The sequence below is a fragment of the Anguilla anguilla genome, chromosome 6 (assembly GCF_013347855.1).
Source record: "Anguilla anguilla isolate fAngAng1 chromosome 6, fAngAng1.pri, whole genome shotgun sequence".
NCBI classification, from domain to species: Eukaryota; Metazoa; Chordata; class Actinopteri; order Anguilliformes; family Anguillidae; genus Anguilla; species Anguilla anguilla.
In genome coordinates, this window is record NC_049206.1 from 30,346,466 (window position 1) to 30,371,002 (window position 24,537).

The 24,537-nt window shown below is 39.5% G+C and overlaps 1 protein-coding gene across 1 annotated transcript; it reads right to left on the bottom strand.

Annotated features, from left to right (window-relative positions):
* Positions 1-53: 53 nt before the first annotated feature.
* On the bottom strand, positions 54-23,857 carry efhc1 (EF-hand domain (C-terminal) containing 1). Its single transcript, XM_035422367.1, has 10 exons — positions 23,636-23,857; positions 22,847-23,068; positions 17,667-17,954; positions 16,169-16,318; positions 15,430-15,622; positions 11,174-11,391; positions 10,012-10,152; positions 8,620-8,833; positions 5,866-6,009; positions 54-245 (listed from the first exon to the last, which is right to left on the bottom strand). The coding sequence occupies exons 1-10, from the start codon at positions 23,696-23,698 to the stop codon at positions 211-213; spliced, it is 1,668 nt and encodes a 555-aa protein (XP_035278258.1). The 5' UTR covers positions 23,699-23,857; the 3' UTR covers positions 54-210.
* Between the last annotated feature and the right edge of the window lie 680 nt (positions 23,858-24,537).

Here is a 24,537-nt window from a genome sequence, read left to right on the forward strand (position 1 = left end):
ATGATCATCTGTATCGTGCAGCAGTGAAGTACAAGAGCAACAGAAAGCTGAACTTTTTTCGCCTCAACATAGCATTTATTTGCTCCGTCAAACATGACTGTTTAATTCCCGTAGTCGTTGTGGCTTCTGTGCAGCTGTATCAGAGAAGTGGCAAGCAACGTGTGGTCATGAATGAGAGTAGGGAGGGGGTTTGCTGCCAGGTGCAACTCATCACAAAGTGTTTTCAATGGTTTCCACAGTTTCATCTGTTGGAGAATAAAAAAAAAAACATTTGGAGGTGTAAGGAGCCGAGTGCAAATCTAAAATGAAATTGTAACCGGCTATTCAGTCCATTCTTTCGCTAGTTGTTGGTCTATAAACTATGATCTGGTGAGTATGGTTGCAAAATTCTGGGAATTTTCAATATGGGAAATTTTCCAAGGAAATAGGAATTTTTGGGAATTCATAAATATTTCATTCTCTACGCCCTCAGTATAAATGTACTACAAACAAGACCAGGTCAAAACCTAGTATATGGCTGGACCAGCCGACCAATGGTGTAACTTCATCACTCAGTGACTCAGTCACAGACATTTGGGTTTGTAGGGCTGGCCCCGCTGTTGCGGTCCAGCCAAAAATGCTTTTTTTTTTTTTTGAAGTTAGAGGTGTGAGCTGAATTAAGTAAAATTTATTTATTTGATTTTGATTCACTTTATGTATCCTTTGCCTCTTGCCTTTGTTATTGTATATATATTTGTTAGAATGGTATGTGAATTGTACAACAAAATGAAAATGAAAGAAGGTTAACGAGGTCAAAACTGAAATAAAGAGCACGTTTTGGCATCTGCGGTTTATTCATACATGAATATGTGTGAACTTGCATTGATTAACACTGATTAGCAAATGTGAACATCTAGCCATATACTGATTAGGCATTATATAGCTTAACTCTGTAGACTTGAGACATCAATAGTATTTTTAGATTGTTTTGCATGTTATTACCACGTGCCCTCAATTTGCCAAGTTGAATAGCTGTTGAAAGATGACTGAAAGCTTTTGCTTTCCCAGTGTGCCTGTGATTAAAGTGTGATCTGTGCATTGATTGTCTGTCACTGTTACAGGGTTCCTAATTGCTCAACCAAAATGTCAGATCACAGGACGTCTTTGTTCATGGCACTTTAAAGGTATGATATGTAGGATTTTGCAGCCTTTTTGTAGACTGTGTCTGTAAATGCCACTCACACCACTTTAGTCCTCAACTCCACCTACACCTCCAATGATGACACACCCTCGATCGCTACAAACAAAATGTCAAGCGAAGATCTGAGGTGGTCAGAGATATTGCAAATAGCATTTTTAGCTAAATTAATGATTCCATATAGATGGTAACAGTAATTATGCAGTGTTCTAACTATCTTTACACTGAGTGTACCCCTTAGTGCGTGGGAACATCATATGGTAGCTACTCCATAGTGCCGGTGCAGCTATTTTGTATTTTTCCTAATTTGGTATTTACAGTTCAGGCTGAAAGTTTACATACACCTAGGCTAAAGACATTCAAACTCAATATTTCAGGGTATCTACTTTATTTCCATAAGAGGTCATTTCAAAATAATAGCTAAGAGACAGATTTATTTCAGCTGTTATGTATCATATCATTTTCAGTGGGTCAAAAGTTTACATACACTTTGTTAGTATTTGGTGGCATTGCCTTTTAATTGCGTAACTTGAATCAAACGCTTGGGGTTGCTTTCCACAAGCTTCTCTCAGTACTTTGCTGGAATCTTTGCCCGTTCCTCCTGATAGAACTGATGTAACTCAGTGGGCCTCCTTGCTCAGACATGCTTTTTTAGTTAAGTCCACACATTTTCTATGGGATTCAGGTCAGGGCTTTGTAATGGCCACTCCAATGCTTTCACTTTGATGTCTTCAAGCTATTTTGTTATAACTGTGGAGGTATCCTTATTGCTTAGGTTCATTGTCCTGCTGGAAAAGCCAGTTGCTACCAAGTTTTAACTTTATAGCTGATGGTTTGAGGTGTTGCTTCATTATTTCTAGATAATCCTCCTTCCTCATGATGCCATCTATTTTCTGAAGTGCACCAGTCCCTATTCCAGCAAAACACCCTCACAATATGATGCTGCTGCCCCATGCTTCACAGTTGGGGTAGTGTTCTTCAGAAAAGCCTCACCCTTTTCCCTCCATATATAGCGCATATATATCATTATAACAGTTCAGTTTTTGTTTCATCTGACCAGAGAACACTCCTCCAAAAGGCTAGGTCTTTGTCCTGGTGATCACCTGTAAACTTCATTCTGGCTTCTTTAATGCCGGTCTTGGAGTAGGGGCTTCTTCCAACCTTTCAGGCCATGGCGATGTAGGATTCTCTTAATGGTGGATGGTCGATACTTTGGTACCTGATGCCTCCAACTCCTTCACCAGTTCCTTTGTTGTTGTCTTGGGGTTCATTTGAACCTTTTGGACCAAAGTTCATTCAGCCCTGGGAGTTCATTTGTACCTCCTTCCTGAACAATGCAGTGTCTATGTGGTCCCAAGATTTTTATATTTGTATACAATTGTTTGTACAGATGCTCCTGGTACCTTCAGTTGTTTGAAAATTGCTCCTATGGAGGAACCAGACTTGTGGAGCGCCACCATTTTTATGTCTCTGCGACGGCACAGCCGTGGCCGGAGGCATTATGTTTTCGGGTTGTCCATCCATCCATCCATCTGTCCGCCCTTCCGTCCATCTGTCCCAATTCTCGTGAATGCGATATCTCAGGAACGCCTTGAGGGAATTTCTTCAAATTTAGCACAAACGTCCACTTGGACTCCAGGATGAACTGATTCGATTTTGGTGGTCAAAGGTCAAGGTCACTGTGACCTCACAAAACACGTTTTTGCCTTGAGGGAATTCCTTCACATTTGGCACACACGTCCACTTGGACTCAAGGATGAACTGATTAGATTTTGGTGGTCAAAGATCAAGGTCACTGTGACCTCACAAAACACGTTTTTGGCCATAACTCAAGAATTCATACTCTAATTATGACACAGTTTTACACAAATGTCTAATAGGATAAAATGAAGTGATGACATTTTATATCCAAATGGTCAATCTAGCCAGGAAAAGGAACCAGGGAAGGAGTGAATTATCACATGCATGAAGCCTTGATGAAGTGATGACATTTTATATCGAAACTGGCTACTGGTTGGCAGAGGCATACAACCACGAGGCGGTATTTCTAGTTTTTCCTGAGGTCTTGGCTAAGTTGCTTGGATTTTCCCATGGTATCAAGGGCAAAAAGGCAGTGGCTCTAAAGGTAGGCCCTTAAATACAGCCACAATTAACTCCTAATTATGACAATTGGCCAATCAGAAGCTTCTAAAGTCATTACATCAATTTCTGGATTCTTCCAGACTGTTTAAAGACACTCAACTTGGGGTATGTAAACTTTTGACCGACTGGAATTCTGATATAGTGAATTAAAGCTGAAATAAATCTGTCTCTAATCGATTGTTTTAAAATTACTTCTGATGTGAACAAAGTAGATGCCCTTTGGCAACTGACTTGCCAAAAGAAATGTATGGTAACATGAAATGTGCAAAGTTGTGAAAAACTGAGTTTGAATATCTTTAGCCTAGATATGTAAACTTTTGGCCTCAACTGTAGCTATTCTAGGCCTTGTTTCACAAAGCAAGATTACAGAATTAGCTGGATAACTGCACTGAATAAAACTCGGAACCCCCCCCACATCTGTAATATGAACTGAAAAAAGAGCTGTTCTGGGTTTTACTTTGCGTAGCTATCCAGCTAACTCGGTAATCCTGCTTTCTGAAATACCCCCCTGGACATTTGGCTAGAATTGGCATGTAAACATGGAAACGCGTGTGGAATAAGTGATATTAGTAGGCCATGGGTCTATCAATGCTAGCTAATATATTTGTAAAGTAAATGACTTTTTCATGATGTTATTCGTAGCCTTTTCAAAGTTATTTAGCGACTTTGTTTGCTTTGTTAGTGAAGTTAGCTACATGCAACATTAGATAGATGGCATGCAAGCTGTATTAAATTAATTTCCCCTGATTGAAATAAGTGCAGGTGAATTACCAAATAGCCAGGTTGCTACTATAAACAGTAACAGCAGTTTCCATAGGGAGTGAAGACATCTTGATAAAACAGAATTTGATGCAAAAGCTACCCAACCTTGGGCATCTAGCTGTGTAAGGCAAATAGCTAAAAGCAATGTACGTTACATACAGGCCAACTCAGCGTTTTCATCCTCTTGGCAAACTTCAGCTGATGGCACCAAAGTAATTCCAAGGTTGACTCTGGTTTTTGAACGAACCCTGTCTGTTTTTTTTTTAATTTTTGCTTTGCTGTATATATAGCATCTGCCATTGCAGCAAACTAGAAATATTACATTACAGGCATTTAGCAGACGCTCTTATCCAGAGCGACTTACACAACTTTTTACTTAGCACTTTACATTGTATCCATTTATACAGCTGGATATATACTGAAGCAATGCAGGTTAAGTACCTTGCTCAAGGGTACAACGGCAGTGTCCTTACCCGGGATTCGAACCTTCGACCTTTCGGTTACAAGCGCAGTTCCTTACCCACTGTGCCACACTCCGTAAACACTTCATTGGAATCTGATCCCAAGCCACAGCCTCTGTAGCCACACCCACCCCTCCCCACACAGAAAAGAGCACCACACATAGAAACAGCCCAAACACATTTTAGAATAACAAACAGGTAAAAGGTGCATACATTTGGCTAAAGTGTGTAAAGACTGAGATTGCCAGTGCATCATAAATATGCCTTCGCATAGTTATTTTATATTTTCAAATAAAAAATCCTGCATAGTATGGCTTTAAAAACAATTTTAATTATACATAAAAACAGAGAGATTAGGAAATTGTTTAAAGATTACTAATCATCTATCCATTTTAAATTTTTATTCAAACTGTGACATCAGTGTGCTCCTGTGTTCAGGAAAACTGAAAAGATAAATTCACAAAGACAAAATTCCCTTGGAAAATTTCTATTGAAAATTTTGAAGTTTACTGAACAGCCATCCTCGTTTACAACCTTACTGGTGAGAATGAATGTACAACCAAGTAAGGTGGTGTACAACCTTACTCTGTGTTAGATTTGGTCTCTGAGGACCCCACTGGTCGTTCTAACCACAAGTCCCAGAAAAATAGTTTACTCAAGGTCCTGTGGGTCACTTATTGCAGTAATATGGATTCTTTTAATTTCTGTTTGAACTTCTTCAAATGAACTGGCATGCTGAGTGAATGCTGTCTTGCATATGTCATCGTGCATTTCAGTACAACAGTTCAGACAGATATTCAAATATAGCAAGCATCCACAAACCTATTTCTGGAGGGCCTCAAGGTTTAAGTTTTTTTTGTTACTTATCACTTAATTCCCCAATTGAAGTATTTGACTGCACATGTAGCTCCCCTGGCTCTCCAGGACTAAAGCTGTTGACTCTTGCTTTGAAGATTTCTCTATTCCTTACACAGTCTAGGAAAGCTGGAGCAGGGTTTACCTGTGGTTAAGGCCAGCAATGGAACAGGGTTTGTGATAAAGTTGGGCTAATGTGTAGTTTAGGCCTGAGATGGAGCTGGGTTAACCTGTAGGTCAAGCCTGAGATGGAGCTGGGCTAACCTGTAGTTCAAGCCTGAGATGGAGCTGGGCTTACCTGTAGTTCAAGCCTGAGATGGAGCTGGGCTAACCTGTAGTTCAAGCCTGAGATGGAGCTGGGCTTACCTGTAGTTCAAGCCTGAGATGGAGCTGGGCTTACCTGTAGTTCAAGCCTGAGATGGAGCTGGGTTTACCTGTAGTTCAAGCCTGAGATGGAGCTGGGCTTACCTGTTGCTTGGGTCTTATTGGGCTCTGGACGCAGGCGCTGGTACAGGGAGTCAAGGGTTTCAGATGGGATCTGATCAGCAATGGTCTCCAGGTAATTCAGGACGTAGAGATCAGCATCCAACAGGACAAAACGGCGTCCAAACACTGATTGGGGGACAGTGACATACAGGGTTTTACATGGAAATGGTTTACCAGGGTGGCAAAACTTAGTCCTGGAAACAGAATCTGTTAATTTTATTGTTACTGAATACTTAATCCATCATTTGAAGAGGACTGCATAGTTAACTCACCTGGATTCTTGGGGATAAATACTTAGCTGATTTAAAGGTAGAGATGGATGCAGTACAGGCCTGGCAGGGCATCACCAGGGAAGATACCCAGCATATGTCTATGTGTTGCAGACTTAAGACAGTCATTGAATGCAAAGGATTTGCGACAAAGAACCAAGTATGACTAATATGTTAATTTGTCCAATTACCTGATGTACCAGTCCTTAAGTATTTGGACAGTGGCACAATTTGAAGCTTGAGGGTATTTACATCCAGATCGGTTGAACTGTATAGGAATTACAGCCCTTTGCTGCAGTGTGTCACTGTGCAAATACTTAAGACTGCACTATATATATATATATATATATATATATATATATATATATATATTGCATGTGTATGTATATACAGTGCCTTCAGAATGTATGCAAACCCCTTCACTTTTTCCACATTTTGTGACGTTACAACCTTATTCTAAAATTGATTAAATTCATTTTTATTCTCATCAATCTACACACAATACCCCACAATGACAAAGTGAAAATGGGTTTTTAGACATTTTTGCAAGTTTATGAAAAATAAACTGAAATATCACATTTACGTAAGTATTCAGACCCTTTTCTATGACACTCAAAATTGAGATGTTTCTACAACTTGATTGGAGTCCACCTGTGGTAAATTAAATTGATTGGACACGATTTATAAAGGCACACACCTGTCTATATAAGGTTCCACAGTTGACAGTGCATGTCAGAGGAAAAACCAAGCAATGAAATCGAAAGAATAGTTTGTAGTCCTCAGAGACAAGATTGTGTCGAGGTACAGATCTGGGGAAGGGTACAAAAAAATTTCTGCAGCATTGAAGGCTCCCATCATTTATAAATGGAAGAAGCTTGGAACCACCAAAACTCTTCCTAGAGCTGGCTGCCCAGCCAAACAGAGCTAGTGGTGGCAGCATCATGCTGTGGGGAACCCAATGGCCACTCTGAGAGAACCTTCCAGAAAGACAACCATCTCTGCGGGACTCCACCAATCAGGCCTTTATGGTAGAGTGGCCAGACGGAAGCCACTCCTCAGTAAAAGGCACAAGACTGCCCGCCTGGAGTTCGCCAAAAGGCACCTAAACGACTCTCATACCATGAGAAACAAGATTCACTGGTCTAATGAAACCAAGATTGAACACTTTGGCCACAATGCCAAGCGTCACGTCTGGAGGAAACGAGGCACCACTCATCACCTGGCCATTACCATCCCTATGGTAAAGCAATGGTGGTGGCAGCATCATGCTGTGGGGATGTTTTTCAGCGGCAGGAACTGTGAGAATAGTCAGGATCGAGGGAAAGATGAACGGGGCAAAGTACAGATAAACCCTTGATGAAAACCTGCGCCACAGCGCTCAGGACCTCAGACTGGGCTGAAGGTTCACCTTCCAACAGGACAACGACCCTAAGCACACAGCCAAGACAATGCAGGAGTGGCTTTGGGACAAGTCTGAATGTCCTTGAGTGTCCTAACCAGAGCTCCCCATCCAACCTGACAGAGCTTGAGAGGACCTGCAGAGAAGAATGAAATAAATATCCCAAATACAGGTGTGCCAAGCTTGTAGCGTCATACCCAAGGAGGCTCTATTGCTGCCAAAGGTGCCTCAACAAAGTACCGAGTAAAGGGTCTGAATACTTTCGTTAATGTGATATTTCGGTTTTTTTTTATTTTTAATAAATTTGCAAAAAATTCTAAAAACCTGTTATCACTTTGTCATTATGGGGTATTGTTTTTATATGATTGAATAAAATATTAAAAGAATAAAAATTAATTTAATAAATTGTAGAATATGGCTGTAACATAAAATGTGGAAAAAGTGAAGGGGTCTGAATACTTTCCGAAGGCACTGCATATATATATATATATATATATATGTGTGTGCATAAAATAGTTACAGGTTATTAGAAATGAGAATCTAATAACCAAATTAGACAAGAATTTCTACGTAACAAAATGACTACATATTCCAATAGGCACTGTGGAAATAATGTATTGTCAGATGGCTTTATGTTAATCTATTGATGTTTGATCATTTGTCTGGGTTACTGCATAATGGAAGACACTTCTGAATTATTTGCTCTGTGAGGAGCTACAAGGCGGATGTGTTCAATCTGTTGTTTTTCAGCACAGAAAAGATCAATTAAGGCAGATGACTACACCGTTACCTCATCTCAAATAGTTTTTGGGATCTGAATTGCTTTCGGATTTTAAGGTGAAAACAATAAAATTTCTGGCAGCATTCCAAAGGCAGGAATGAAAACTGCTGCGCAAATGAAACCTACTTAATTTCTTAATTTAAGGTTTTGTTCTTTTAAAGTCTCTATTTATAATGTAGTTTTGAGCAAGGTTTTTCAGACTAGGAATCAATGTTATAAACTGAGGAAATATATTAGAGTGCTGCTTTGGTCTCTTGATCGCAAGTGAAGATCAAACTGGAATGTACCCTCCAAAGTGGCCCCAATGGCGAAGTCTGCAGGGCCGTAGTACTGGGGGTTTTCTGGAGTGCTGCCTGGTTTGTGGACTTGGGTCCTCTCCAGAAACTTCCCTCCTATGATCCCAGAATTTCGCATGTTTGTCTCAAAGATGCTTATTGTGTCATTGGACAAGAAGTAGGACAGGATGAAGCGGCGGCCACTGTCATCAGGATTTAGGGAGTCCTGTGAAAGAAACAAACAATGCGATACCCGCTATAACCCAGTGATGGTATATTCTGATCTTGGGAGTCCTCATGTGGGTCCATTGTTGCTTATGCATATGGTGAAAACCAAAACCTGCAAAAAAAAGACATGGCTCTCCATGACCAGGGGTTGGCCACCCCTGCCATCACCATTAATTTTATTCCGGAGCAGGTCAGAAAGAATTCAACACATAAACAATAACCCCCCGTCCCCATCACAAAAAAAAAAAATGTGAATGAAGTTATTGAAGTACACACCATCATACCAACTGTTGGAACAGAACCTGCCCTGTGCAACTCTGCCACCTACTGTGTTTCCCTGTGAAAGGATGAATATTTTCTCAAATAACACCACACTCTTAACTTCACCTAAAGTGCAAGGCGTTTCCAACCCAGAGTGGAGTCATAACTGCGACCTTCAACAAGAACATGGGACAGTAATGAATGGCTCTCCCATAAGCTTGAAGGGTGAAATGCAAGAAATAAGTACAAGGTAGAAAGTGTCTTTTTTTATCTTTGAAGAACCAAGGTTCTTGTGTATTAAATAAATCATTTTGTGCATATCACTAGCTGGGAAATCAAATTTCTTGTGTCCTCATTTTTTATATGATTTGCATTGTCTTAAATGAAATAATTTTAACAAACCTAAAAAAATTAAGTGCAGGTTGTAATTCCTAATCAGCTCTAAAATAAAAGGTTGTGGGTTACTTTAATTTCATGTGAAATGGCAGATTCCAAGGACAAGCACAAAAGTTAATTACCAGTATGTATTAGGAGTATTTAAACATATAAAAGTATCCTGACACAAAATATATGGTATTGTTTGATTAATTCAAATACAAATGTATAAATGTTATTGAAATACATACTTCAAATTAGTTATTTGAACTACAGCCCATCTCTAAGTAAAATATAATGTAAACTACATTTTAACCTGTGACTCTGCTCAAGATCATATGGAATTAGTTTCAAATACCAGCTTCAGAACACATAATTTGAGGGAAAAGTGACTCAAATGCATACTTGGTACCACCAGGGGGCAGGGTCCTCAAGTGATTCTCTTTTAAGCCGTGAGGCCACAGTCGCAGCTAAAATGTACATGTACCCTAAAAAGGCAAAAAAAAAATTTGGGGACTCAGCCAAGAACAAGCAGCTCACCAGTCTGGCTGTGTATCTGAGCACTTTGCCGTCCTTCTCCAGCATCTTCAAGAGATCCTTCTTGGGTGGCTCAGGGATAAGAGACTTGCAGTTTTGAAGGGAATCTTCCAGAGAACCAAAGCCATTGTATGGGGGGATCTCCTGTAGATATCAATCTGGGAATCAGTCTGACTTATTAATTAGCCGAAGGCCTGGGCTTGGCATTAGTGGGGATAAGGCATTCTCTTGTCATACTCACAGCGTGGCCACTAAGTTGGCTCTGAAGGAAACAGTTTAGTTTCTGCAACTGCTTTTAAGTCTTTAGAGTTTTATTTCAAAATATGTTTAATCAATTACATGATAAAACAGGATATACACCATATTGCAAGGACAGATGCTTAATTTCCAAGTAGTGCACTCTGGTCCAGCATAGTACTCTAGGTATACTCAGGATATCAGCTTGCCCCTTTTCTCCCATTTAGAATGGCAAATTGTACTATTCTTTCCATGACAACATACAGACACCTGGGGCCTTATATCAATTGTGCATTCACTTATTTACACACAAACAAATTGTATTTTAACTTGACAAGGAAAAATGCATAACTCCACACAAACTTTAGACCATGGCTGTCTCTCAATACGAAAGCAGTTGACTTTGTATTGGGACACAGCCCATGTGTATGCACAACTAGCCACAGTGCAAGCCTCTGACATGTTATTCCATTGCCTCATCAAATGAGATCAGGCATATACATAGCAGTATAAATCATATTTTTGTGTCAGTTTGTTTTCAAGAAAAATGACCACCAGCAATCAAGAGGTTTAATGTCACCCCATAATCACTCTAAATAGCTGTCTATTACTTATGGAAGGCACCCTGGTTGACGTTACTCTGGCAAGATGAGGCCAGTTGAGTCCTACCACAGCACACCCCCAGGTCAAACAATGTACTGTAATTATTTCGTTGCCAGGCTTGTTTTAGAAATATCTACATTATGAAATACTACAGAATTCCTCTGCAACTGTAACACCTTTACAGGCTAAGCTACCGGAAAGCCATGCTTTCTGCTTGATATTTATAAGCAACTAAGTTAAAAAAGGACATTTATGGCAATGTCTGGTCTCCTTGACACTTTGTAGGGATGAATATGGCAAAATGGTCAAAGTCAGCAGTACATACCCTCTTAATGTCTGGGATTGGCTTGGATATGACCGGGAGGGGCTTCAGGGTGTCGCTAAAGTTCTCCTTGTAGTAGTTTCGGGTGAACTCATCACAGTCGTACAGCAGGAATTGTCTTCCCATGATGCTAACAGGTTCCCCCACAGAGAAATCTTTTGGGGAGTAATACTCCTGCACTTCCTGGGGTGATACCTCCAGGACACAGCTGGGGAATGGCTCTGAAAAACAGGTCAGCCGGACAGTTTACCATACATTGCAGTGAGGTGCAGGAAACCTTAGTGTGTTTGTTTCAACAACCCACTGCCTGTTCTCTTGCATACTTATACTTATTATGAGTTTGCTTGCTTTAGCGAAGCAAACTTGTTATTGTCCATACTAATAAGCATTCATGCAAAAGCACACAATTGTTATTCCTCGGGCTTATTAGTGTGCTTGTAGTCATGAAAAAACAGACTATTGTTATTCCTTGGGCTTATTATTATTACAATTAGTGTGCTTACATTCATGCAAAAGCACACTATTTTTGTTCCTTGGGCTTATTATTATTATTATTATTATTAGTGTACTTGCACTTATGCAAAAGCACACTATTGTTATTCCTCTGGCTTATGATTATTATTATTATTATTGACAGTTTTTGTACACCTATCTCCTCCTACACTCCTAAAGGTTTCACACTACTTATACATATCATGCACTACTGGTAAAAAGTTTTAGAACACCTCCATTTTTCCAGTTTTTATTGAAATTCACACGCTTGTCTCAAATTAAAGCATAGAACAAATAAACAATTGGAGATTTAAAAAAAGAAATCATGGAATCATTCTGTTTAACACAATTTATTCTAATTTTTGACTCATCAAAGTAGCCACCTTTTGCAGATATAACAGCTGAACACACTCGTGGCATTCGTTCTGCAATGGAAATCAAATATTGTTCAGAAAGATCTTCCCAACACTTGCAGAAGTTCCCACAAATGTGTTTCACTTGTAGGTTGCTCTGCTTTCACCTTTCTGTCCAGTTCAACCCAAACCAGCTCGATGAGGCTTAGGCCTAAGTCCAGAGACTGTGCTGGCTATTCCATTATTTGAAGCCTACCATCTTGTTCTTTTTTTCTAAGATAGTTTTGACATAGCCTGGAGTATGTTCTGGGTCGTTATTTTGCTGTAGGATGAACCCCAGACCAACTAGGCGTTGACTAGAGGGTATTGCATGGCGCTGCAAAATGCTGTGGTAGCTCTTTTGGTTCAGGGTGCCAGTCAGTCTGTGCAAGTTGCCACCTCTGGATCTAGCAAAAGAGCCCCAGACTTTCACGCTTCCTCCTCCATGTTTGACAGTTTGTGTCACACACTAAGGAACTATCCTTTCACCTACTCGATGGCGTACGAAAACCCTGCGTGATGAACCGAAGATTTAAAATTTTGATTCATCGGTCCATAAGACCTTCTTCCAGTCTTCAGTAGTCCACTGCCAGTGCTTCATGGTCCAAGCAAGCCTCTTTTTCTTATTTTTCCATTTTAGCAATGGCATTTGTACTGCCACTCGACCTGTCAAACCTGCAGCTGGAAGTCTTCTCTTCACAGTTGAAACTGAGACTTTTTTTACTTCGACCACTGTTAAGCTGTGCTTGAAGCTGTTGTCCTGTGCAACACGCAAGCTGTTGACTCTCAGAAACTTGTCTTCTGATTCTGTTGTGGCTTTGGGTCTGCCAGACCTCTTCCTGTCAGAGTTTCCTCCAGTTTCCAAGTGCCTTTCGATGGTGTAGGAAACTTTACTCACTGACACCTTGGCTTGCTTTGCAATTTCTCTAAAGGAAAGACCTACACTTTTAAGGGTCATAATGATCTGTCTGTCTTCGTTTGTTAATTGTAGTTGATAGCAATATACTACTTTCTGCAGTGCAATATTTTCCAAATAATTCTTCGGAGGGTATAGTAATACAGTCAGTTCGAACACTGATTTTATACAGCCAGAGGGTTTGTAAGTTATCAACAAAAGATGGGACACCTGTAGGAATTTTTTGCATCAACCTTCAAGGCTTAATTCACTTCCATTGCTGCAGAAAAGCTTATAACCATTAAATTGTAATAAACACCATTAGATTATTGTGACCTGTTCAGTAGACAAGGACAGGGTGGGCGTGTATCCTGCGCTCATTAACATTCATATCCATAAGACACGTCATACGTAAACCATTCCTCATCGCTAGCTAGGTTAGAGTCAGTTAGAGCCAGTTAGTAGCCTTATACAACCAGACAAAACAAAAGAAAGCAATATAAACTGTACCATCGTACAATTAAACCTGAAGATCATTCAATGTGTAATAACGTGGTAACACTGACATACTGTACGCTAACATTAGACTCAATAGCAGTCTCAAACTCCAGACATTACACCCAAATAAAGAAACTCTTTGATTCCACATGTATACGCTTGAAAGCTATTTAATTGTCGCTAGCTAACAGCATGCCTACTAACCGATCCACCGTGTTCTGTGACAAGTTCCAGGTGAAAATGGGCCTTGTAAATACTAACTGTACAGGTTATTGTAATACTGCAGTGCCCATGGGCTCCAGAAATAAAACCATTTTTTGTAGGTCTCTTCATTTTTGTGAAAAGAAAAAGGCGTTATTGTTTTCTCCTCATCCAGAGAAGGAGCAATGCTTAGGAATTTTCAAACTATCTTGCCTTAGCCACACAAAAGTGGCAAGCGCCTCATTTATATATTACATGTAGAAAAGGTTACCTTTGTTACGTAACTAACACAAAGGTGTAACCCCTCTCATTGAAAACCTGGTGTTTGACCAAGGGGAAAAGCAAGCTCATTTTGGCACAGGCTTTTATACATATTTTTTTTCAAGAATCATTCTAAAATATCCCATGGCCATTTGTGAATACAAAAAAAGTATTAAAACAACACAACAGATTTCAGTTTCCTGGATCTTTGAGATACTCCAATTTTTGGGGGAAAAAAATATCCCATTGAAAATGAATGGCAGAATGTTGACCCTTGTGATGTCATAATGCCTTTTAGCCCTCTAGCAGCTGAATTCTGGCCCCTGCAGCTGATGATGTCCTACAGTCTGAACCGGTCCCAACCACAGGGCCAAAACCGGACTGCATTTTTGAACCTCACTTCCTTATATTGTTGAGAAATGTTGCTCACTAGTACCAGCGCGGTTGGCTCTAGTATAGGTGTTTCAGCCACTCGTTTTAATGTAAGTCAGTGGTAAGTATTCAGTCAAAATATGAAGTCAATCATTTTTTTCCACAAGAAAATGTAGTCGCAATAGGTGTTTTTTCTTTGTAGTAGTAGTAGTAGTAGTAATTTATTTCGGTCCTGATTAACAATTTTCCAAAAAGAATGCACATAGAAATAAATAAATAACAATAAGGCATTAAATTAAAAGGAAAACAAAAAATATTGACCGAAAAGGTGTAGGCTGAAGTTTTAACTTATTATACCTACCCTTTTTACATAACACATTCTAATAGGCAACCCATTCACTACTAGGTTTAGGCTATACAAAAACAAAACAAAACAGAAAAAAAACAAAAGTTCCAAACTTTCATACACAATAATGATCATACTTCAGTTTGTTTACCACATTATTTTTGAACATTTTTTAAAATTTGCAAAGTGAACTACACATTCTTAATTCCTTATCACAACTATTCCACAAGTTAACCCCTTTTACAGATATACATCTATTTTTCATATTTGTCCTTACCCTTGCTTTTTTAAACATACCTATTCCCCTAAATTCATACTGGCTCTCTCTAATTTCAGACAAGCCCTGAATACACTTAGGAAGCAAATTATTTTGTGCTTTGCACATTACCTGTGCAGTTTTAAGATCAACTAGATCACAAATTTTAAAGCATGTTAGCTAATAAATAGTGCGTTGGTTGATTCGTAATAATCCGATCAATTTACAATTCTTATAGCTCTCTTCGTCTAAAGTTATTGTGCTATTTGGACAAGACGGTAACATTTTGTGGACAAATCAGGGACAGTTTGCGTCACTACCTGGTCACTGTATCTCATGTGCTTAGTGGACAACCAGGCTTCATGTCCCTACTGCAGTCTCTGGCTCCAATTTGTGCAATATGGAGCCACAAACTACACTTACCAGGCTTCAAAATGCTTTTCACCAAGCCCATGGAGAGTCAATGGGTGATTTTTGGGCAGCTCTCCTTTTAGGTGAGTGGGACAGAGGCATGTGTCTGGATAAGGGTAATGGAGGTCTGCTCACCTGTTTTGGGCTTTACATCCTTTGGCACCTTCTGCCTCCTCAGCAGGACGGGGTAGGGGTCCCGCCCACTGTTGTACTCATGTGTCTCCCGGATCTCTACAGAGTTGTCCCCCAGGTAATAGTGAATGATGACAGGCCGGGTCTCCCGGTGGACAGAGTCTGAGTGTTCCCACAGGGCAAAGAAACGCAGCACCTGGGCGGAAGATCAAGAGTCAGTTCTCCTCTCACTTTGCAGAGAAAAACATTTGCCTGAGGATTGACTTGCATTTCTGTATGCCCCAGGTACTGCATGTATCATGGAATTGACCTCACTTCCAGTCATTCAGAGGGTCTGGTACCTTGGAAAACCGAGAGCAAAATAACCTTGCCAAATTCAGTCTATGACGCTAAAAAACAGAAAATCACTGATTAATTTGAATGGCAGTGTTCATGCTGCAAGAATAATGATTTTTGAAAATAACCTAGACTGACAACGATAAATAGGTCTGAATCACTTCAAGACAGATTTGTAGCATGTTTTGTGAACTACAAAATATCCATAACCATAAAATGTAACCCATCAAACATGTATATCAAAGTGTGTTTGAGATGACAGTTTGCGCAAAGATCCCAAAATGAAGAAAGAGGATTGTGCAATGCATCATCTTTTATATAATTTACCCCTTACCTATTGGAGATTTGCTAAGAGAATGACAGAATTCAATCACTATGTGAGTGATATATTTCAGGCTCCAGTCACCTTGCGGTCCATGGAAAGGAACTGCTTTAGGCTGTCAAAATCGGAGGGGGTGATGTAGGCCTGCTGGGGCTGTGTCCGCCGCTGGGTGTAGGGGTCAGGGGGAATCTTTTCAGGCTCGTTCAGTAATATCCCTTCACTCTCCAAAAACTCCTATACCACAACCAAACATGGAATTAGCTGTAAAAACTGCACTACAAACAATAAACCCCTTTTTCCTGGATGAGCAAAAATTCTATCTTGAGTATCTTGTTAACACCTCCCAGAAATGTATCAGGAAACTACTATATAAATGCTTGTACTGTAGGCTGCTTTGCAGGTAGCACAGACATAATCCACACATAAATAAGCAGCCTTAATTTATAATTCAAAGGAACCAACCAAAATAAAACATTTTTAAAATTCTATTTCCCCAAAAATATAGGTTTCACATTATTTCCACTCCTGGGATTAGTACATGGTGCAGGCTTCCCCAGCAAGGATAACAGTACTGAGCCTTTCTTAAGGTTTGATTAGTTTGGAGGGATCTTGAACCACTTTTCCAGAGTCCAGAGATGGCCATTGCAAAACATTGGTTGTGTTTTCACAGAACCATTTCTGTGTTGATTCAGAGGTTTGGGGTCATTGTAATGGATGGACTTCATTATGCCATTGATCTTTACCCAGTGCCCATGGACCACTGGCAGCAAAACAGCTCCAAGGCATCAATGATCCACTATCATATGTGCAAGTAGATAGGAGATGCTTTTCCTTGTATGCATCCCTCTGTTGACGTGCTCCCGGCACGTTGCGATGTGATTTCACCGACTATCATGGACGCAATGCATTTTTACATTTCTTATATTACCTATGCCTTGAAGGCCACATTACAATTCTTTAAGATTGAGATTAACTTAAACAAGTACAATTTTATTTCTCATTTAACTCTGATTTCATTTGAAAGAATGTTAAGGGGTACCAATTATTTTGACACCTGTTTTTGAGGAACAAATGTCATTACTCAATGAAACATAGTTTCTCATATGTTTGAGTATAAAATATATCTAATTATCTATGTTCTCTATTTTGTAAATTATACAGATTTTCCCCTCATTTTCATGAAGCATGCCATTAATTCTGGACTTCGCTGTGTGAGTGTTTATATATGTCCCAAAACGTTTGATTTACAGTGCATTCCATAAGTATTTGGACAGTGACACAATTTTTGTTGTTTTGGCCTGTACGCCATCACAATGGATTTTACATGAAGTAATGGATGTGAGAATAAAGTGAAGACTGTCAGCTTTAACTCAAGGGTATTTACATCCATATCCAGTGATCCATGTCGGAATTGCAACCCTTTTTATGTATAATTCTCCCATATTGGGTGACCAAACGTAATTGGACAATTGGCTGCTCAATGTTTACAGGTAAACTGAATTTAACCGGTTTACCTGTATGCCTGTTTAAATGTGTTTTGGGGTTGGTTATGATGCCAGATCATGTAATGACTCATCTTTACCTTTGTGCACTGATCACAGCTAGTTATGTGATAGGTGACTCCAAACACAGAAATGTCAATGCCCACATTCAGGTCCTTCCAGTGGTAAAAATCTCCCTGCTTGTCTTTCGGCAGACGCTGTCTTTTGATCAGCTTTCCCTGTGGCATCCCAGAGTTCTCCACCTCTGGCTCAATCACACAGAAGCTGTCATCCTCCAGGAAGTAGCTGATGATCACAGGGCGCACTCTGTACTGCTCCAAAGGTGACAGGAGTATCACCTGCTTAAAGTATCCATAGAAACGTAGCACCTGTGTGGCAAGTAAAGGGTGTGTAAGGAGAAGAGAGGTGGATAATTAATTTGTTCAACACAGTCACCCTGAATACACGCCCATACCCTTAATACAGAGTGATTAAAAGACTACTAAAATGGGTAAAGTAAATATTTTACCAAGCACGATGGACAGATTACCCTTGACAAATACAGCATCTCCTGATTGGGTAAGGAGTACCAGTGCAAAACAATCTGGATTGTAGCTCTCTTAGGACCCAAACTTACCCCTGTTGTTTCAGTGGCAAAGACTGTTCTTAGTTTTACTTGCTAATGTCTGTAACAGATCCTAATACAGCTTGAAAACCATTTGAAAATAAAATTTCAGAAGTCTAATTGTATAATTGGATTAACAAAGTGTGTGCAATCCAAGGTGATTTAACAACCAAAGAAATCCTCATCGGTCCATTTTTTGTGATCACAGATTTCATTGTGTGCAGCAGTTTGTGAAACAATGGTTGTTTTGGTTCAGAAGTCTTGGGAAAGTATTTATTTATATTTCATGGGAGCTCCAATGTTTTCCCTCAGCAGGCACAGGACGGGCTTACTTCTAGGACTTCACAAGCTTAGGTTATCTGAAGGCATGCTTGCCTGTCTAGTTAAATATGCATGTCCTATGGCTTCACCGCCTGGCCCCTCCTAAGGTGAGTGCAAAATCCCACGGCCGGTGAGTCCGACAACAGCTGATCATTGAGTGCATACATAGGCTACGTTGGTGGGTGGAATAAATTAATTGGCACTGGGTGAAAATGTGAAACTGCTATTGAATTGATAAAAGTGGTGTCGAAAGCTGCATTGAATTGATAAACATGGTAGTGAAAGCAGCAGTGAATTGATAAAAGTGTTGGCAATTGGAATTGCAGCGCAGTGAAATGATTAAACTATTAGTGAATAAATGAATGTCAAGGTGATCAAATACACTATTTAATTTAATTGGATTTTATTTGATGCAATATTTAATTAAATTGTATTTTATTTGATGCAATTTTGTATTTGACTGCACTTATTCAAAGTTTAATTTAATTGCATTTTAATTGATTCAGCATTCAATTAATCATTTTTGTGACTTCTGCCCCTCATATGCAAAGACACTATCCTATGATTTATTTATTAACAATCTGTTTATTTATCCAAAAAGACCGCACTCAGGGCCAGTGGAACTATGTTACATAAAACATCATGAAAAGGAAGCAGTATACAAGCTCTGTGAACGATCGTGGCACCTTTGTTTAATACTTAAAGCAGGTGAATCCTTCTAAAATGCCCATTTCCAATTTCATTTTTTTATCCTGTTTTTCAAACAGTCCCGTCTCTGTGGCAATTATTAAAATCTTTGTTAAAATTTCAGTATTTAATTCATTTTCTATGACTTCCAAATGTCACAATTATAGCTACAGTACATAACAATTCTACAATTGCTAGAAGGTTTTCATCCTGCATTGTTGTCATTATTGGACTCTACTGGACAGACCTTATTACTTTCTTTGTGACATTACATACAGTAGCTCTGTCTTTCATATTATTTTGTTCTTTTGTGTCTTGAAGAAAATTACAAATTATTCCACTTGAAGAATATACATTTCATATTTACTCAGTGTAATCACCAAGATTACATACACAAGTGGCTGTTTTTAACAACGCATTGTAGCACCCTGCCTGTGATCACAAGGAAAAACAGAATCCATTTGGTCCTCACCCACCAGTTTCTCCAGAATACCCCCATTCTAAAACTGCCCAGATGGTCCCAGAACCCCCAACACAACATTCTATACTAACACAGCTATTCATAACATTTATGTAAACTTTTATTGCAGTGTAGATTTTCCTCAGTTGTATTAATCGGAAATATCAGGCTGTAGGGTTTAGGGAATTTCTTGTGCTATTGTGTGTGGTCGCACCAGGGGCCTTATTTATAAAAACATTTCTTGGATTTAAATTAAAACATAATTGTAAAGTAATTTCCCAAAGCTGTGTTAATGTTTGATTTCTAAAAATAATAACTGAGACCAAAAAAAGTTGCTTATGTTGGTTTAAAGCAGGACTGCCCAACTCTGTTCTTGGAGATCTACTGTCCTGTAGGGTTTTGACTCCAACCCTAAAAAGCACACCTCAGTCAACAGCTAGAGATCTTGTTCGAGCTGCTAATTAGTACAATCAAGTGCACAAAATTAGGAATGAAAAGAGAACCTACAGGACAGTAGATCTGCACGAGCATGGTTGGGCAGCCCTGATTAAAAGTACCGTACCTGTCTTACGCACCTGTGATATACAGTGCCCTCCAAAAGTATGGTAATGGTAGAATAAAGAGTACTGGAACTAAGTTATATGGACACATGAGATCAAAATAAACCTTTACTAAAATGATGGAAAGCTCAAATGTGAAGAAAGGAAGGAATAGCCCATGATCCCAAGCATACCACCGTATCTATGAAATATGGAGGAGGTAGTGCTACAGCTTAGGCATGTATGGCTGCTTCTGGAACAGGTTCACTCATCTTTATTGACATGGCAACAGAGGATGGTGGCAGTAGGATGAATTTGGAAGTGTACAGACAAATTTTGTCTGGCTATGTATTCCTCCAACCTCATTGGCCAACACTTCATCCTGCAGTTAGAAAGCATTCCTCTTTGCGAAAAGAAAGTTTTGGACTGCCTAAGCCTGTTGCCAAATTTAAATCCAATTGAGAATGCATTTCACTTGTTGAAGAGGAGACTAGAGACAGAAACCCCCTAAAACAAGTATCAACTGAAAGCGGCTGCAGTGAAAGCATGATGTCAGTAGGTCGTAGACTTCATACAGTAATTTCATTTAAAGGCTATGCAACCAAATATTAGACTTTGTTGCTTTGATATACTTTTAAGTTCATCCGTTAACTTCATTTTGGACAGCTGAAACTCAACACAACGACAACCGTTTCTGTAAAATGGTACAACATACAGTCCCCTCCAAAAGTATTGAAACAGCAAGGTCAATTCCTTTGTTTTTGCTATACACTGAAGACAATTGAGTTTGAGGTCAAAAGATGTACATGGGATGACAGATCCGAATTTCAGCTTTTATTTCCTGGTATTTTTATCTAGATTTGTTAAACAACTTAGAACATATCACCTTTTGTATCAGACAACCCAATTTTTAGGTGAGCAAAAGTATTGGAACATGTGACTGACAGGTGTTTCTTGTTGCCCAGATGTGTCCTGTTAGATTGATTGGTTAAACAATAAATAGTTCTGAATGTCTACTCTTGGTTTTAGCCTTGGGTTTTGCCTGTGAAAACTGCATTTGTGTTATAAAAGATAAACTAACATGAAGACCAGAGAGCTGTCTTTGGGAGAAAAGCAAGCTTAGAAAAGAGGGGAAATCGATCAGAGCCATTGCACAAGCATTGGGGATAGCTTGTACGACAACCTGGAATGTCCTGAAAAAGAAAGAAACCGCTGGCGTACTGAGCAACAGATATCAAACAGGTCGACCAAGGAAAACAACAGCAGTTGATGACAGAAACATTGTGAAAGCTGTGAAGAAAAACCTCAAAACATCAGTCAGTGACATCACAAACAATCTCCACAGGACAGGGGTGAAGGTATCTCAATCAACTGTTCGAAGAAGACTTAGAGAGCAGCAATATAGAGGCTATACCACAAGATGCAAACCACTCATCAGTAGTAAGAATCGGAAGACGAGATTACAATTTGCAAAGACGTACAGAGATGAGCCACAAAAGTTCTGGAACAAAGTTTTATGGACTGATGAGTCCAAGATTAACCTCTACCAAAGTGATGGAAAGGCCAAAGTGTGGAGAAAGAAGGGATCTGCTCATGATCCAAAACATATAAGCTCATCTGTGAAGCACAGTGGAGGAAGTGTCATGGCTTGGGCTTGCATGGCTGCTTCTGGAGTGGGCTCACTAATCTTTATTGATGATGTAACTCATGATGGTAGCAGCAGGATGAATTCAGAAGTCTACAAAAACATTCTGTCTGCCAACTCACGGAGAAATGCGTCCAAACTAATTGGGAGGATCTTCATCATGCAGCAAGACAATGACCCAAAACACACTGCCAACACAACAAAGGATTTCATTAGGGAGAAAAGTGGAAGGTTTTAGACTGGCCAAGTCAATCACCAGACCTTAACCCAATTGAGCATGCATTTCACCTCCTGAACAGGAGATTGAAGGGAACCCCCCCCCCCCCCCCCCCCGAAACAAAGAACAACTGAAAGAGGCTGCAGTAAAAGCCTGGAAAAGCAAAAAGAAGAGTGCAACAGTTTGGTGATGTCAATGGGTCGCAGGCTTGATGCAGTTATTGCAAGCAAGAGATATGCTACCAAACATTAAGTGTTATTTGCTTTCATTTACTTAAATACTCTCTGTTCCAATACTTTTGCTCACCTAAAAAGTGGGTGGTCTGATACCAAAGGTGCTATGTTCTAAGTAGTTTAACACATCTAGGTGTAAATACCAGGAAATAAAAGCTGAAATTCTGAACTCTTGTCTCATGTTCATCTTTTTATCTCAACCCCAAATGTATTCAGTGTATTGCAAAAACAAAGGAATTGGCCTTGCTGTTCCAATACTTTTGGAGGGGACTGTATATGCATACCATATGAAATAAAAGCAGATTGTCTGTACCTTTGTCTCATATTGATCTTTTGATCTCAAATCCAAATACTTAAGTATATAGCAGTAATAATAAATTTCACTCTACTATTAACATACTTTCAGAGGGCACTGTAGATCAATGTATTAATTGTTATACGTACAATGGCATTTGCCTAATCAGTTCCATAATGTGATGTCATTCAGTTTTAAGCAATGAATCACAAATGAACAACATCCTTAGCCTACTGAGAAATACAGAAGTAAAACATACCTTCTTGTCAAAGAAGACATGAGCAGGAATGAATTCCGTAGAAGGGCCAGCTGGAGATTGTTCATGGGTTTGTGCAAGATTCTGGATAGCCAACTGGTTAACCTCACTTTGGTTCAGATGGTCTGAAAGGAAGGCTGCCTGCCCAATGCCTACAATGGGGCGTTTTGCTAATACATAGCCATTCTTGTAAGTCAAAGTCTGGGGTCTATGTTGAGCCGACTTCTAATGGAGTGAAAAAGAACAAAACCAGAAAGGATAAAGAAGTTAGTTCGTTGCAGTGTACATTCCCGTGTGTTTATAACAATCTAAAGAAGTGCAGTGCATGGAATTATACTGTATAGTAGCTAATGAAGATTAAATAATTATTTCGTATTTAATAATTAATAATGTAATGTAAGCTATGCAGGTTAACAGAATATTCTTTTGTAATATTCTTATAAAATATTTCGAGTTGTTTCGTGCTTTTGGGATGTTCTGTTATCATATGAAGACACCCCATGCCTCATACAAACCACTCGATAACTCCGTCATTATAACGACTCAGTTCAATCGAACGTAGCATATTTTCTGCAACACCTTTCGCGTTCAGTTAGTAGGCTAAACCCAATCTTGGAGCACAACGACGAACTGATTTTTAAAAAACTTTCTTGAGAAATACGGTGTAAAACGCCGATTTAGCGTTAACTCCCGTGTTAATGACAGAAAGGTTTCAAATAACTAAGCTGGAAAGGCAAACTCTGCATCACTGATACAACTAGCTCACGGCATTTTAACGTTAACTAGTCTTACCGTGATATCTCTGAAAGTGTTCCCCGGTAAAAAGGGCAGTCCGTGTCCTGTGTAGTCAGCCATGGCACAGAACACTTAGTTACTAAGTTTACCAGTTAATATATTTCTAGTGATAGTGCAGGCTCGGGAATTAAAACCACTGAATCGTGGTTAGACTTTGTTCGTAGCATCTGCAGTCATTTTACCGTCCTTGCTACATTGTATATTAGGTATCCTAGCAACCACGGAATGAACGTCGTTGTCATGGATAATATAAACATGCACAAGACGACCGGACCGAGTTGGGAGGGGGGGCTGTCGACCACCTCAAACGCTAACAGAATTATTTAATATTGCACAGGGCTGAACGTAAAAATGTAATATTAAAATGTAAGTTCCGTAAAAATACACACAATACAAGTAGAAAAATCTACACTTCATACATAGGATAACGACACAATTACGAGGAATTCTGTTTGGTGAAGGTGAACTCTAGGAGTAGGATATATTTGAGTGGTTTTGGGGCTGCATGCAGGTTTCCTCCCTCACTTCCATTATAACTTGTGGCTCCATAGGCTATAGCATGAGCTACGATCCGGTATGATGCGAAGGATCGATCATGCGGGAGTGGGAAATCGGGATAGATATATTTTTTTTTAATCTTAATGATCCTTTTCAAAGCTAGATGGTGTTGCTGCATCGAGATTGGGATGGCAGGTATGCCATCCCGCCAAGTTACGCCTTGGCGGGGGCATGCCCCATACCTATACAGCACCGAGAGTTTGGCACTTTTCAGGGTTCCCCACAGAAGTAACCACAACAGCCACAGACACTCAGCCCTTAAAAACATTAAATTCTGTACATTCTGACCCCATTTCAACAGACAGAATTCATAAACAACTTCACATGCCCACACAATAAAG

Bases quoted from the DNA above. Each gene is read 5' to 3' on its own strand.
- efhc1 (XM_035422367.1), bottom strand. From the start codon at position 23,698: ATGGCTGACTACACAGGACACGGACTGCCCTTTTTACCGGGGAACACT. The intron at 17,955-22,846 runs GTATGTTTTACT...CTTGCCACACAG, and splicing joins ATGTCTTCTTTGACAAGAAG to GTGCTACGTTTCTATGGATA. The intron at 8,834-10,011 runs GTGAGCTGCTTG...TTTCTTTCACAG, and splicing joins TCAGATACACAGCCAGACTG to GACTCCCTAAATCCTGATGA.